Source organism: Symphalangus syndactylus, chromosome 10 (assembly GCF_028878055.3).
Source record: "Symphalangus syndactylus isolate Jambi chromosome 10, NHGRI_mSymSyn1-v2.1_pri, whole genome shotgun sequence".
NCBI classification, from domain to species: Eukaryota; Metazoa; Chordata; class Mammalia; order Primates; family Hylobatidae; genus Symphalangus; species Symphalangus syndactylus.
The window spans coordinates 61,617,155-61,633,989 of NC_072432.2; the positions used below are offsets into that span (position 1 = coordinate 61,617,155).

The window sequence follows — 16,835 nt, forward strand, 5'->3', positions numbered from 1 at the left end:
CCTGTCTATCCATCTGTTTGAAACATCAGCCCCATGTTTGAGATGACTGCTTACTTTACTCAAATCTGGATCCGCAAGGAATGAGCCTATGCCTAGAGTTGGCCAATAATAATAGAAATAATAGCAACACATCTCTTGTTACCTCAGTGTTTCATCTAATCTTCCCAATCACTTTGTAAAGTATGTTGGATTGCCCAAGTATAATTGCCAAAAATTGCATATATTCAAAGTGTACAATGTGACAATTTGATACATGTACACACTGTGTCATGATTACCACAATCAAAAATCAAATTAATCAACACACAGTTACCTGTGTGTGTGTATAGTAAGGACACTTAAGATCTATTCTCATAGCAAATTTTAAGTAAACAATACAATATTACTAACCATAGTCACCATGTTTTACCTTAGGTCCCCAGAACTTATTCATCTTATAACTAAAAGTTTGTACCTCTTGACCAACATCTCCCCATTTCCCCTGTGCCCCAGTCCCTGGCAAAACCATTCTACTCTCTGTTTCTATGAGTTTGACTTTTTTATACACCATGTATAAGTGAGATGATACAGTTTTTACGGTTCTGTGCCTGGCTTATTTTACTTAACAAAATGTCCTCCAGGTTCATCTACATTGTTGCAAATGGCAAGATTTCCTTCTTTTTTTATGGCTGGATAATATTCCTTGTGTGTGTGTGCGCGTGTGTGTATATACATAAACATATACGTATATACACCACATTTTCTTTATACATTTGTCTCTCCATGGATACTTAGATTGTTGCCATATTTTGGCATAAATACATGTATTTAAATCCTCACTTAAAGATGACGATATTGAATTTTCAGTGAGGTTAAGTAATTTGGCCAAGCTCACACAGCTAACAGGTGACAGCCCTGGAATTTGAACCTGGGTCTGTCTGAATCCGGTGCCTATGCTTTGAGCCACTCTGCATCACTGACCCCCAGAGAAGCAACTGCTGGTTGATGGCCCTGAAGACAGACCAGACACAGCCCAGCACACTAGGGAGAGTCACTAGAGCCTGGAGACACAGTGGGACCACAGTCATGGCTTTGTTTTTTTGTGGCTGGGAGGAGCTGCTGTTCCCCTGAGCATGGGCTCACTTAGGAAACATTTGAGAAATGAATTAATGCAGGTCTTTAAGAGACCATCTGTGGCACGATGGAAGACCAGCTTACTTTCTACAACCTGAAAATGGTGGGGCTTCATTGATGACTCCTGAAGTCTCAGCCAACTAGAACATTCTTAAATACTGTAACATTAGCTGCTATGTGAGGCAGCTGAAATCTAAGGAAGAAATATTCAAATACGCAAAATATTTGGGCCTAGCGCTTAGCAGGTCAAGATAATGATGCTCAAGTGGCATGAAGTAGAATCAGGCAATCTAGATTCTATTCTAGCTTTTCAACTTATCGAGCTTGGCCACCTCCAGTAACCTATTTAACCTCTTGCCTGTAAAATGGGGATAGTGATTAGCTATCTCAGGGCGTTCATGTGTAGATTAAATGACCTAAGATATGTAAAAGGTCTCAAGCAGTGCTTACTAACAGAGATCAAAAAAATAATTAAGTTCCCTTCCCCTTTCCATAAATAATTTCCTCTACCAGGAGTGGGTTCCTGGGAGTACAAAGCTTCTGACGCTAAGGCATTAAAATCAACACAACCCAACACTTTCCCAACAGAGGAATCACCACTATTGAGACCAGAAAACAAAACAACAAATGAGGGAATCTGCCTGTTTTGAAGAGCCCTGTGGTGTAGGTGTGGTTCCCAAAATGCCACTGAAAGCTCCAAGCCAATTGCTTTCTCTAGTCCCACCAGACAAAAAGCTTATTAGAGCTCTGACCACATCTGGGATGAGTGTCACTTTTCATCAGGCCCCAAAATTTAGGAAGTCTACTGAGGTCTATCCCTGACAAACCAGGACCTACTGGGAAATGAGTGTTTCAAAAGACAGCAGTGTCTGAAATGTCTTCATCCCACTTCCTCCCCACATCCCACAAGATAGGAAAGAAAAAAGAAAAAAAAAAGGCAGGATCCATACATGGAGGTTTAAAGCCAAGCTACCAACCCTGAGCTCTTTTCCCAGAGGTGGGGTAGGGTAGGGAGAGAGATGGGTTGAGGTGGTAGGAGGGATAGGGAGGGGGTCTGCCACCTACCTGCGCACTACCAGCCTGAGGGTCTTGTAGGATCCTTTCACCAGGGAAACTGCCTCTTTTCTGGAGCTGCTCAGAGTCACCTCATTGATGTGCACGACCTCATCCCCGGCCTGCAGTTTGGAGCTCAGGGTGTCTGCTTTGCCCCCTTCTTCAACCTGCTTGGAAGGAGAGATGTGACAGCCACGATGAGCTTCCCCCTGGCCTGGGGTCTGTCGGGCTCTCCCAAGCCCAGCTTGGACTCCTGCAGAGCCCAATAGACCAGCTAGGGCCACACCCCAGCGCTTGCAGCCAGATGGAAAACTGTGAGAAGGCAGGAACTGGCTCTGAGTGTCCACACCCTCAAGCACCAGCACCCTGCCTGCCCAGGGAGGGCGCTCATAAACATCAGCTGAATGAATGACAGAACTCAGTTTCCATCCAAAGGCCATTATCCCACAGTGCTCAGGACATCTCCCCAGCCCTTACCTTACATCTTCAGAAAGTCCACTCAGGGCAACTGTTTTATCCCTTTAGAAGAGCAGTCCCCAAACTTTTTGGCACCAGGGACCAGTTTTGTGGAAGACAATTTTTCCACGGATGGGGTGTGAGGGGATGGTTTTGGCATGGTTCAAGTGCATTACATTTATTGTGCACTTTATTTCTATTATTTTTTCATTATAATATATAATGAAATAATTATACAACTCAGCATAACGTAGAATCAGCAGGAGCCCTGAGCTTGTTTCCCACAACTAGATGGTCCCACTGGGGATGATGGGAGACAGTGACAGATCTTCAGGCATTAGATTCTCATAAGGAGTGTGCTACCTAGATCCCTCGATGTATAGTTCCCAATAGGGTTCGGGCTCCTGGGATAATCTAATGCTGCCACTGATCTTACAGGAGGCAGAGCTCAGGTGGTTATGTGAGTGATGGGGAGCAGCTGTAAATACAAATAAAGCTTCACTTACTCATCCACTCCTACTGTGCGGCCTGGTTCCTAACAGACCACAGTAATGGTCCGTGGCCTGGGGGTTGGGGAACCCTGCATTAGAAGTTGAGTTCCTCTGGCCAGGTGCGGTGGCTCATGCCTGTAATCCCAGCACTTTGGGAAGCTGAGGTGGGCAGATCACAAGGTCAGGAGATCGAGACCATCCTGGCTAACACGGTGAAACCCCATCTCTACTAAAAATACAAAAAAATTAGCCGGGCGTGGTGGCAGGCACCTGTAGTCCCAGCTACTCGGAAGGCTGAGGCAGGAAAATGGCATGAACCCAAGAGGCAGAGCTTGCAGTGAGCCAAGATCGTGCCACTGCACTCCAGCCTGGGTGACAGAGCGAGACTCCATCTCAAAAAAAAAAAAAAAAACAAACAAAAAACAAAAAAAAAGAAGTTGAGTTCTTCTTACCTTACTTTTTGTTCTAAAATTATAATTCATTGGATACATAAAGTAGTACATTCAGACAATGGAATATTATTCAGCACTGAAAAGACTGAGCTATAAAACCATGAACAACATGAAGGAAACTTAAATGCATATTTCTAAGTGAAAGAAGCCAATCTGAAAAGGCTACATACTGCACGATTTCAAGTGTATGACATTCTAGAAAAGGCAAAACTAGGGAGGCAGTAAAAAGATCAGCAGTGGCTGAGGTTAAAGGGAAGGGTAGGATGAATATGGTGGCACAGAGTATTTTAGGGCAGTGAAACCATTCTATATGATGTTGTAGTGGTGGACACATGCCTTGTACATTTGTCAAAATCCATAGAATGTACAGCACCAAGAGTGAACCTACTATAAACTATGGGTGATATGAGATGTCTGTGTAGGTTCATCAGTTGTAATAAATGTACCACTCTGGTGCAGGATTTTGATAGTGGGGGAGGCTGTGTGTATGTGTGGCAGCAGATATATAGGAAATATCTGTACCTTCCATTCATTTTTTTTATGAACCTAATATTGCTCTTAAAAAATAAATACACTGGCAGGGCGCAGTGGCTCACGCCTGTAATCCTAGCTCTTTGGGAGGCTGAGGCAGGTGGATTGCCTGAGCTCAGGAGTCCAAGACCACCCTGCACAGTGTGGTGAAATCCCGTCTCTACTAAAAATACAAAAATTAGCTGGGTGTGGTGGCACACACCTGTAATCCCAGCTACTTGGGAGGCTGAGGTAGGAGAATCGCTTGAAACCAGGAGGTGGGCCTGGTGCAGTGGCTCATGCCTGTAATCCTAGCACTTTGGGAGGCCGAGGTGGGTGGATCACCTGAGGTCAGGAGTTCGAGACCAGCCTGGCCAACATGGTGAAACCCTGTCTCTACTAAAAACACAAAAATTAGCTGAGTGTGGTGGTGCTTGCCTGTAATCCCAGCTACTCAGGAGGCTGAGGCAGGAAAATCGTTTGAACCTGGGAGGTGGAGGTTGCTGTGAGCAGAGATCACGCCACTGCACTTCAGCCTGGGTGACAGAGCAAGACCCCGTCTCAAAAAAAAAAAAAAAAAAGAAAAGAAAAGAAACCAGGAGGTGGAGGTTGCAGTAGGCCAAGATTGCATCACTGCACTCCACTCTAGTCCAGCCTAGGCGACAGAGCGAGACTCCGTCTCAAAAAACAAAATAAAACAAAAATATCCTGCACTATTATTCAGTCAACGAAGTTATTCAACACCTGCTGTACACCAGAAATTTTTCCAAGTGCTTGGGCTATAAAAGTGGACAAAATAGACAAAAACCTTTTGATCTTCTGATGCTTAGGTTAATGGGCAGAGGAGGGGAAGCAAACAATAAACATAATAAGTAAGTAATGTAGTATGTTAGAAATTAATCATATGCTTTGGAAACAGGAAAATAAGGCTCGATCTGGGTCACATGCCAATGGATACTTACAGACGCCAATAACAATGAAAGGGAAGTAAAGGGGAAAACAAAAACAAAACCTCGCCCATATGTTCTCTTTTTTTAGTAATTACTCTCCAGAATTGTCCACATGTTCAAAAACCTTCAATAGGCCGGGCGCGGTGGCTCACGCTTGTAATCCCAGCACTTTGGGAGGCCGAGGCGGGCGGATCACGAGGTCAGGAGATCGAGACCACGGTGAAACCCCGTCTCTACTAAAAATACAAAAAATTAGCCGGGCGTGGTGGCGGGCGCCTGTAGTCCCAGCTACTCGGAGAGGCTGAGGCAGGCGAATGGCATGAACCCGGGAGGCGGAGTTTGCAGTGAGCCGAGATTGTGCCACTGCACTCCAGCCTGGGTGACAGAGCAAGACTCCGTCTCAAAAAAAAAAAAAAAAAAAAAAAAAAAAAAAAAACCTTCAATAGGTCTCAAGATACATAAAATAGACCAAACAATTATATATATACATATATTACATGTATAAATTATATACAGATATATCTACATACATATATAGATATATATGTATAGATATCTATATACATATATATGTATATAGCAAACCTAATGAGGAATGTATATGTATATAGATATATCTATATACATATATAATTGCTTGGTATATCTATATACATATATTATATAATTGATATATCTATATACATATATAGATATTTTGGGAGACAGACTCTCGCTCTGGTGCACAGGCTGGAGTGCAGTGGCGCAATCTTGGCTCACTGCAACCTCAGCCTCCTGGGTTCAAGCAATTCTCCCATCTCAGCCTTTCGAGTAGCTAGGACTACAGGCGAGTGCCAACAGGCCTGGCTAATTTTTTTATTTTTTGTAGAGATGGGCTTTTGCTGTGTTGTCTGGACTGGTCTTGAACTCCTGGGCTCAAGCGATCCTTCCACTTTGGCCTCCCAAAGTGCTGAGATTATAGGCATGAGCCACTGTACCTGGCCTATATATATTATTTTAATATATATATCTATAATAGCTTTTATTTTATAAATAACAATCAAAAATTTAGGCCAGGCACGGTGGCTCACACCTATAATCCCAGCACTTTGTGGGGGCCAAGGCGGGCGGATCACAAGGTCAGGAGATTGAGACCATCCTGGCTAACAAGGTGAAACCCCATCTATACTAAAAGATACAAAAAACTAGCCAGGCATGGTGGTGGGCGCCTGTAGTCCCAGCTACTCTAGAGGCTGCGGCAGGAGAATGGCGTGAACCCAGGAGGCAGAGCTTGCAGTGAGCAGAGATCACGCCACTGCACTCCAGCCTGGGTGACAGAGCGAGACTCTATCTCAAAAAAAAAAAAAAAAAAAAAGTAATTCTTCTTTTTCCCATTTTCAGATAATCAAATGGACAAAATAATACATAAATGTAAAGTGACATCTAATAGTTTATTATTTTTATACTGCTTGAACACGCTGCTGTGGTTACACACCCTGAATTTCAGCAAAGCTATATGTCTATGTCTGTTCCCCACTCACAGTCCCACCTTGGACTGTGAAGTCATGAAGAGACTTCATGAGAAATCATGACTCCATCCTTACCTCCCCCAGAATGCCTCTCCAGAGCTTTGCACACAGGACCCACTCAGAAAATATTGGTTCATTCATTCAATAAATATTTATGAACAGCCTCTACTGTGTTCAGATATGGTGCTAAAAGCTGGGAGTACAGTAATGAACACTGTAGATACGGTATTGCTCACGTTGCAGTTTGTGGAATTGCATCCCCTCAGTATGATTTGCCAACAATTTCAACGAAATGAGACCTAGGAAGCAATCAATTTCTTATATTAAAAAAGGAAGTCAGGCCGGGTGCGGTGGCTCACGCTTGTAATCCCAGCACTTTGGGAGGCTGATGCGGGCGGATCACGAGGTCAGGAGACCGAGACCACAGTGAAACCCTGTCTCTACTAAAAATACAAAAAATTAGCCGGGCGTGGTGGCGGGTGCCTGTAGTCCCAGCTACTCGGAGAGGCTGAGGCAGGAGAATGGCGTGAACCTGGGAGGCGGAGCTTGCAGTGAGCCGAGATTGCACCACTGCACTCCAGCCTGGGCGACAGAGCGAGACTCCATCTCAAAAATAATAAAATAAAATAAAATAAAATAAAATAAAATAAAATAAAATAAAAAAGGAAGTCAGGAAAGCTCATTTGTATAGTTTATATCATGTCCTCATGACTGATTTGATGTGAAAGCAAACATGAGGAAGACTGTCATAAAGAGTTTCATTGTTGTTCACTGTTCTTATAAACTATTTCTATAACCTTTTGTATTTACAGAGTTCCTCACAATCTCTTCATTTTGCACTGAACTTTTAGAATTAGCCAGATGTGGTGGCACATGCCTGTGGTCTCAGCTATGCAGGAGGCTGAAGTGGGAGGATCCCTTGGGCCCAGGAGGTTGAGGTTGCAGTGAGCCAAGATTGCACCACTGCATTCCAGCCTGGGCAACAGAGGGAGACCCTGTCTCGAAAAAAAATTCATCCTAGCCCCCAAGTGAGGGTTCTCTCTCTGCTGCCCAAGCTGGAGTGCAGTGGTGTGATCTCAACTCACTATAGTCTCAAACTCCTGGACCCAAGCAATCCTCCCACCTCAGCCTCCTGAGTAGCTGGGACCACAGGCATGTGCCACCACGCCTGGGGAAATTTTTTTATTTTTTGTGGAGACAGGTCTCACTATGTTACCTAGGCTGGTCTTGAACTCTTGAGTTCAAGCTAGCCTCCCGCTTCAGCCTCCCAAAGTTCTGGGATTATAGATGAGAGCCACTGCACCTGGCCATGGGATGATGTTTTTGAAATGGCACTTATTTGTCAAACATTTGATGGGCCCCTACTTCATGTTTTGATTCTCACTTCTCTCCATACTGTCTCTCAGGGATTCGTGTTTTCTTGGGGTTTTAATTATTACCAAAGAAGATTTTTAGAACCTTTCTTCAACAGTGATCTTTTGTAGAAGGCCCATCCCACATTTCCAGTTTCCTTTTCCTCCTTTTTTCCTCCAAATACTCCTCCATTATGAAATGTCTCCTTATCAACCCAGGCAGAATCTATTTCACCCTGTCCTCTTAATGGTTTCTGTCTTTAGACAAGCCTCAGTCACTACCTTTGTCATAGGTATTTCTGACCATGCCCTATCTGCTCTTCTAGGTCCTAAACTCTTTGAGGTCAGAAACTTGGTGAACACATTCATTCTTTCATTCATCTTACAAGTATTTTTCTAAGCATCTATCATTGGCAGGCATAGTTCTAGGGCTGGGAAAGTATCTCCTTTCCTAGAGTTTACATTCTAGTATATTTTTAATATATTTCCCATCATTGTACTTAAAAAACATACATATTAACTGGGACATGTCAGAGAGCCTATACTGATAAAAAAAATTAAAACACACACAAAAATTTAGGCTGGATTCTTTCTGTGCTTAAATTGATCCATTTAAACAACACTCCCTCGGAGGTCAGCCAATTTCCAGCAAGTCGAAGGAGCCCTGGGAAGTTTGCTTGGTGCTGGGATTCCTCCAGAGGATCCACTCCTAAAGGTGGAGTCCCAGTAGGTCCAAGGAAGGACTTGAATTGAGCCAGCTGGGGGCCAAGCGTAGCATCTTAGTCTAACTTATTTGAGTTAACTGGATTAAGGGATGCTGCATCAGCCTGTGGATTCCTTAGGACCCTCACGTTCCCCTCCTCCCCTTTGTTGCTGCTGGCCCTTTCCTGACCTTTCTATTTGGTAGCATCAGCGTCAGTGGATGTGATATTTGTTGGCCACTCCTACAATAAACTTGGTTGCCAAGAAAGTTGAAGCCATTGCCGGGTGCAGTGGCTCACACCTGTAATTCCAGCACTTTGGGAGGCCAAGGCAGGCAGATCACAAGGTCAGGAGTTTGAGACCGGCCTGACCAACATGGTGAGACCCCGTCTCTACTAAAATTACAAAAATTATGTGGGCATGGTGGTGCACACCTGTAATCCCAGCTACTCAGGAGGCCGAGGTAGGAGAATCATTTGAACCCAGGAGGCACAGGTTGCAGTGAGCCAAGATCGCACCACTGCACTCCAGCCCGGGCAACAGAGTGAGACACCGTCTCAAAAACAAAAAAAAAAGAAAGAAAGTTGAAGCCATTGGCTAGAACAAGGATTATCATGAATGATAAATTAAGATATTGAGGTGCATTTGTTGATGCACTGGTAACAACACATTTGATTTCATTGTACTGAGGCTAACTAAATGCATACATCTTAAGTTTGTATCCATTATCCACACAATTTATCTTAAAACCATTATTATGACTAAAAAAACCTTGTTTACAAAAAGTTTAACAATAATTTTTTTGAACTATTCATTGGAAATTTATACTCTTCTAACTCCAAGTCCTGCTGATACTCCCTGTCAACAAGATTCAGTGGAAAATGAAGCTTATTATTTTAAACTTTTGGACCAATTACTTCAGCAGCTAAAAAGGTTACCAGCATTGTTTGTCCAAGTTCACCTGCGTGGAACTTACTTATTCCAAGAATGTGACTGTGAACAGGTTAAATGACTTCAGATAACACACCGTGTGCAACTGGGTGGGAAATCCCTAAGCTAACAAGCTAAGGAGAGGGTGTGTATCCGTACATTGGAGCTCAGAAGCTAAGCACGCTTTTTCCCTTCTCAAATCCTAAATGTACCCACACCTATAGGAGAAGTTGATTTTGCTTTGATGACCCAGTGTTCCTTTTCTGACATGTGAGGGGTTGATTTTTGAATTGTTTACAGCCTTTCATGTTGCTGTACTATTTAACACCTAACACAGTGCCTGCACATAATGAGTGATCAGTAAACATTTATTGAACAAATACTGGGGAAACTGACTTTGAAGAACAGCACGGTTATATACACTGTGACGAGAGTATATTCAAAAATACAGGTGTAGGCACAAAGGAAGAGTGGTGGATGCCTATGTCACAGCTCGATGTGGTGCTTGGAGGCACACAAAGCCAGGCCCATCTCTTTTCCTCACACTTAACCCCTCTAGCCTGGTCTAAATGAGAAAGGGTGGAGCTGCCATTATGGGGATTGGTCCTGTGTTGTGCTTCTCCAGGGTTTGTGCCCTCCCTGTGACCCTCCTCATCACACTTAGAAGAGAAACCGCAGTCCTCCCTCTGTACCAAAGGCCCTGCCCTGCTGGACTTGACCTCCCTGCTGCTCCACTTCTTAGTGCTCTCTGCTGGATCACTCAATACTAGCCCCTGGCCTTCCAGCGGCACAGGGAGCATGGCAGGCACTGTCCTCCTTCATGGGCCTTGGACTTGCTGTTCCCTCAGCCTGGAATGCTTTTCCCCCAGGGAACCATTTGATTTTTTCCCTTACCTCCTCCAGGTCTTACACAAATTCGGCTTCCAGAGGGGGCCTTTTCTAGCTACCCCTTTAAAATTTCAGCCTCCCCTAATACTATTTATCTTCCTCCGCATTGTTATTTTCTCATTAACACTTAATTCATGACGTGTGTGTGTGTGTGTGTATGTGTGTGTGTGTGTTTTGAGACAGGGCCTTGCACTGTCACCCAGGCTAGAGTGCAGTGATGCAATCTCGGCTCACTGCAACCTCTGCCTCCCGGGTTCAAGTGATCCTACTGCCTCAGTGTCTCAAGTAGCTGGGACTACAGGCGCATGCTGCCACACCCAGTTAATTTTTGTATCTTTAGTAGAGACAAGGTTTCACCATGTTGGCCAGGCTCGTCTCAAACTTCTGACCTCAAGTGATCCACCCACCTCAGCCTCCCAAAGTGCAGGGATTACAGGCATGAGCCACTGCGCCTGGCCATGAACTCTATTTTTTACTTACATATCTTGCTTATTGTCTGTCCTCTACTGGAATGTCAGCCCCATGAGGGCAGGGATTTGTGTCTGTCTTGTTTACTGCTATATCCCCAATGCCCAGAACAGCGTGGAGCACATAGCAGTGCACACTATTTATTGCATGGATAAATTAATTATCATCATGATTGCAACCAGTTGTTGAGGGTTTCTTGTGTTCCAGTAACTATCGCATCAAACTAATTGTCACAACAACACAATAAGGTTATTATAATTGTATTTTTATAGAAATGAGAATACCAAGGCTCAGAAGAAGGAAATGACTTGCTCCATGTTGCACAGTCAGTAAAACAACAGAGCTGGGATTAGAATTCAAGACTCTAACCTCATAGCCCACATTCTCCAGCCTGCTGCCTCTGAGAATCTCCCAGATATTTGTCCCTAAAGTAACACTTCACTTGTCCTGCCTAATCCTTCAAGTGCCCAAGAAACCTGACACTCAACACTGTTGTGTTCTGATCCTTCTCTTTCAGAGATCCTAAAATCTCTGAACCTATTACAGTGGTTTACAGGCTCAACAGCATTCACAGCTTACACATGAGAAAAAGAGCTGGCACGCACTGCCAGTGGAGCAGGGAGCTGACCTTGCTACATAAAACTGAACATGGAATGATTCATTTACATACAATTCCACTTGGAGTTTTTATTAACATTAAACTCATCCGGTAGAAGTCTACCACAGCTGAATTTCAGCAGCGTTTTATGTTTAAATTCTTGAATGATTTCTTTGCCTTTCTCGGCTACTTTCATTCCTGGATGAAGATAAAGGCAGGGGTATGGGATTGAGGGGCACTTCAGTTACTCACAGTTAATGCAACATAACCTACAAATCATTTGCTGTTTTGTGAAGTTGGCGGTTTGAGGAAAAATATGCTCTCTATTAGTGCGATAATTGTATGGAAGCAATGAGCAAAATATAAAGAGATAAAAAGGCAAGTGGATAACGAAAGACATCAAGAATCTCTCAAACAAAGCTGTTTGGGCATTATTTTCTATTCTTTGGAAATTGTCATTACTCACAACCCAGTGGGCATTCTTGGTTTTGAATAGAACGTAAAGTGAGGGCAATGAAATAAAGTCAAATAAACAAAAAGTTCCTCCCAGGATCCTTCTCTGGTTCTCAGGTTCTAGGAAATTCCTCAGCATTGTTTTGGAACCAGAACAAAATGCTGGACTTTAAAACAGAGAAACATTTCCATGGGTTGCAATGAGTGCCACAGGGTACAGAGGTGATTCCTCCTGTTCTTCCCACCTACCTCTTATTTCATCCTAAATCATTATGTTTATACTGTTGAACATTCCTTTTTGGGGTCATAAATGGGGTATATTGTAGTAGAAGAAAGTAAACTGGGTTAGGAGTCAGGAATCCTTTGCTCTAATCCCAACTCTGGCCCTTTTATCTGCAGGACCCTGGATGGGTCTCTCATCTATAAAATACAGATAATGTTGTTTGCTCTGCATTACAATGAGACGACCCTGACAAGTGAAAATGTGTGTTTCTCACACTTAAGATGACCATCAGGGAAAATTCCATAGTTTTATTTAAATTAAAATATATATGTAATACTTAGTATTATTTAGAAATTACAGAATGACTTTCTTTTGTTATTTTTTAGATAGGAGGTATGCTATTCTTTTCCAAGTTTTGTAACCTGGCTGGGAAGCATAAGAAAAGAGGTGAGGCAGTGGTGAGATGTATAAAGACGGGCAGCTCTGGAGTCAGACCAACATGGGTATAAATCCCACTTCCAATACTAGGTGATCTTGGGCGCAATTTGCACCTTCTTTGAGCATCCATCTCCTACACCTAATATGGGAACAATAAGACGAACCACATAGGGTTGGTGTAAGGATTGCATGAACAAACACACGGAAAGTCCCTTACAAAGAGCAAAGACTCCATAGAGGTTTGTTTCATGAATTGCAGGGTTTTGTGGTTTTATTTTAAAGGTTTAATACTTTTCTACTGTTTCCACCACAAGAATACATGTGTTAGCAACTGCATGCATGAGACCAAGAGGAAGAAATTTGCTGAGAGGAGGAGATAGGTTATTTTCTTAAAGTCAAAGAACCAGAGTTAACTTGATTTATAAATGAAATAGGAGACAGTCTCTCCTTTGGAGGGAAGTTTCTATTTCAGAGAGAGGTCCCAGAGCAGGAAGTTACCCAGTGACACCCTATGGACCATCCAAATGAGCTGCAGCCCCGGAAAATCAAGACACACCCACAGTTCTTGATTTACAGCTCCCTGGGAGGAAGGAGCTGACCACAAGGGTAAGATAAACATCCAGCTTCACTGAAGCATCTTCAGCCACTCAACTCTGCTCAGTGCCTTAAGAAAAGTTCACAGACCCCATCAACCCCAAGGTGGCCGATTCTGAAAAAACAAGTTTGGGGGTAATTAAAAAGTTGGGTAGTCAATATTTATGTCCATTGTTTGTTTATACCCTGCATCCTCTTACAAAAGATCTGAGGCAACTCCTTAAAAATACAAAAAAAAAAAAAAAAAAAAAAAAGAAAATAGTAGAGGGAATCTGAACAAAAAGGAAAAAAGTAATAAAATAAAAGCCAAGGACAAGATTTATTCCAAGAAATGCATTCCACACATGGGGATTCTCATTCTCTATCTAGGTATTTATTATCCAGGTCTCCACAGTTACAGGGTTTCATAGGGAGGCAAAGTCTTCCTAATTCAGAAATATTCACTAGTGAAGAGACCAGCTGTAAAAGAAGGCCCCACTCTAACAGATTCTGCAGTTTAACACCAGCTCCAATCTCCTGCTGTTCCATCAACGTCTATGCTGTGGGATTGCAAACAACCAATACAACTAGCAAATAGAATGCAAATCTATTGCATAGTTCACTAGAATATCTCTCAAAAGAGGCAATATATGAAGAATAAACCAGCCAGGTGCGGTGGCTTGACGCCTGTAATCCCAGCACTTTGAGAGTCTGAGGTGGGCAGATCACTTTAGGCCAGAAGTTCAACACCAGCCTGGCCAACATGGCGAAATGCTATCTTTACTAAAAAAAAAACAAAAACAAAAAACAAAACAAAACAAAAACAGGAGGCTGAGGCAGGAAGATTGCTTGAACCTGGGAGCTAGAGGCTGCAGTGAACCGAGATTGTGCCACTATACCCCAGCCTGGGCCACAGAGTGAGACTCTGTGTCAATAAATAAATAAATAAATAAGCCATTGAGCTATCTTAAAATTTTTTGAGGAAACTAGGACCCAAAGAGTAAACATGGTTAATTTTTCATGCTGAGAATTAGCACGTGGTTGCAATGTGATGTAAGTGTTTTAAAAGTAAAATTAAGTAAATTTATTTTCTTTTTTTTTTGTTTTTTTTTTTTTTTGAGACGGAGTCTCACTGTCACCCAGGCTGGAGTGCAGTGGCGCGATCTTGGCTCACTGCAGGCTCCGCCCCCCGGGGTTCACGCCATTCTTCTGCCTCAGCCTCCCGTGTAGCTGAGATTACAAGCGCCCGCCACCTCGCCCGGCTAATTTTTTGTATTTTTAGTAGAGACGGAGTTTCACCATGTTAGCCAGCACTGTGTTAGCCAGGATGGTCTCGATCTCCTGACCTCGTGATCCGCCCACCTCAGCCTCCCAAAGTGCTGGGATTACAGGCGTGAGCCACCGCGCCCGGCCCCAGTAAATTTATTTTCATACTCATTTGTTTTGTTTTTCAACTCTGCATAATCTAACATCATATTTTGCTCCCTGTTTTACAGTGGATTCCCTTAGACAGACTTTTTCTGGTACCAACTGTTTGCAGATAATAAGGGCTACCTGGAACGTACTATAGTGCAAATTTGGCTCTAAGCTTCTTGATGACAAAAGCAAACTAGAAACATGCTTTCTTAGAAAAGTCATGGGTACATAATATAAAAACAGGAAGTTGTTGTGGAACAGTGAGGATAATGGTATTGAAATCCACGATTAGAGAAGACTTAGGGCGCTAGTGGCTAATAAGAAGTCTAAGAAGGTAGATACCAGTCTTTCTAAATTGCTTGGTGTTTGGTTGAACAGTGTCACATGCTAAATGGCTAACAAACACAGTATTGGTCATTAATTCTGTTCAACAAGTATTCCTGGCTCTCCACCTTGGTTGCAGAGGAAATGCTCTTTTTCATTGAGTTCTAGGCTGGGCTGCTTGCAGTTGGGTAGAGCCATGAAACATTTCTTGTCAGCATATTTTTTTTTTTTTTTTGGGACAGAGTCTCGCTCTGTCACCCAGGCTGGAGTGCAGTGGCATGATCTCGGCTCACTGCAAGCTCCGCCTCCCGGGTTCACACCATTCTCCTGCCTCAGCCTCTCCGAGTAGCTGGGACCACAGGCGCCTGCCACCACGCCCGGCTAATTTTTTTGTATTTTTAGTAGAGACGGGGTTTCACCGTGGTCTTGATCTCCTGACCTCGTGATCCGCCCGCCTCAGCCTCCCAAAGTGCTGGGATTACAAGCGTGAGCCACCGCGCCCAGCCTGTCAGCATATTTTGAGCAGAAAAAACATGTGTCATCTCCAGGCAGAGATCCTTCAGAGTTTCCTTTCCCTCTGGCATGGTGACTGATAATGTTTGAGATGATGACTGCTCTGTAAGCTAGGGTCACTGGGAAACTAAAATGAGCTGCTGCCCTGCAGACACCTCATGGACATGTAGAATGAGCATGAAATAAAGCCGTGGTTTAAGCCACGAGATTTGGGGTTGTTTGTTACTGTAGCCTAACCTGGTATCTTCTGACTGATACAAATATTGTCTCACCAGTGATAGGATGAAACAAACAAATAAAAAATAAATTAGTCCTGTCAAATCCATGTGCAGGTTTTGGGTAAGCCACACTCTCGTATACCTCCAGGACTTTCCAGGTGCAGCTTCCTCCTCTACCACCCTCAGCCTCACAACCCCCAAACTCACCTTTCAAGACAGTTCAGTGATCACCTTCCCTAGGGAGCCATCCTGAAGCCCATGAGACTGGTAGCATGCCTCTTCTATGCTTTTCCATAAACTCTATAAAAGCACTATTCCATGGAAAGGTACTTACCTGTTTACCTTGACTGTGCCCCCCACTAGTCTGTTAACTCCTTGAAGGACCAGACAGAATGAATGTGATCAGTGGGAAAATACCATGGTCCCAAGGATTCAGTGTTTTGAAGAGAACTTACTCACCCCACCCCACCATTCCCTGGCTGGATGGGGACAGAATGTCTGCCATTCCTGGAGTGTTCATGATCTGTTTGGTGTCTCTTAGGCCCTTGGGCCTGTCTGGTGGAGCTGTTCAGCAGAGTGGTCTATTCCTTTCTACCAAGGCCTGCACTGTAAGGAGCAAGGCACAGCTCTGCACCAGAAGGTCTAGGGCCAGACTTCAGGCTTCAGCTTTACCACTGTATTAGTTTCCTCTGGTTGCTGTAACAAATCACTGCAAACTTACTGGCTTAAAGCAACACAAATTTAGTATTTTACAGTTCTGGAGGTCAGAAGTCCAAAATGGGACTCACTAGCCTAAAACCAAGGTGTCAGCTAGCTGTGTTCTTTTCTGGAGATTCCAGGGTAGAATTGGTTTCCTTTCCTTTTCTAGCTTCCAGAGCCTTCCACAGACCTAACTTATGGCTTCTTTCATCTTCAAAGCCAGCAATGGCCATCAAGTCTCTCTCACTCTGCGCCATTTTGACACTGACTCTCCTGCTTCTTTCATTTATGAGGATCTTTGTGATTATATTTGGCCCAATAAAATAATCTAGGAGAATCTCCCCAATCTAGAGGTCAGCTGATTAACAACCTTAATTCCATCTGCAACCTTTATTTCCCATGGCATGTAACACAACATAGTCACATGGACTAGGAGGTGGACATCTCTGGAGATTATTCAACCTACCATAACCACTTACTAGCTGTGTGACCTTAAGCAAGTTAATT

The 16,835-nt window shown here is 43.4% G+C and overlaps 1 protein-coding gene across 1 annotated transcript in view; it reads right to left on the bottom strand.

The window, feature by feature from the left end:
- Positions 1 to 16,835, bottom strand: part of SHROOM3 (shroom family member 3) — a 358,912-nt gene that overhangs the window by 229,525 nt on the left and 112,552 nt on the right. The window contains exon 2 of the mRNA XM_055297255.2: positions 2,179 to 2,333. Coding sequence (XP_055153230.1) covers positions 2,179 to 2,333 — 155 coding nt within the window. The remainder of the gene's footprint in view (positions 1 to 2,178; positions 2,334 to 16,835) is intronic.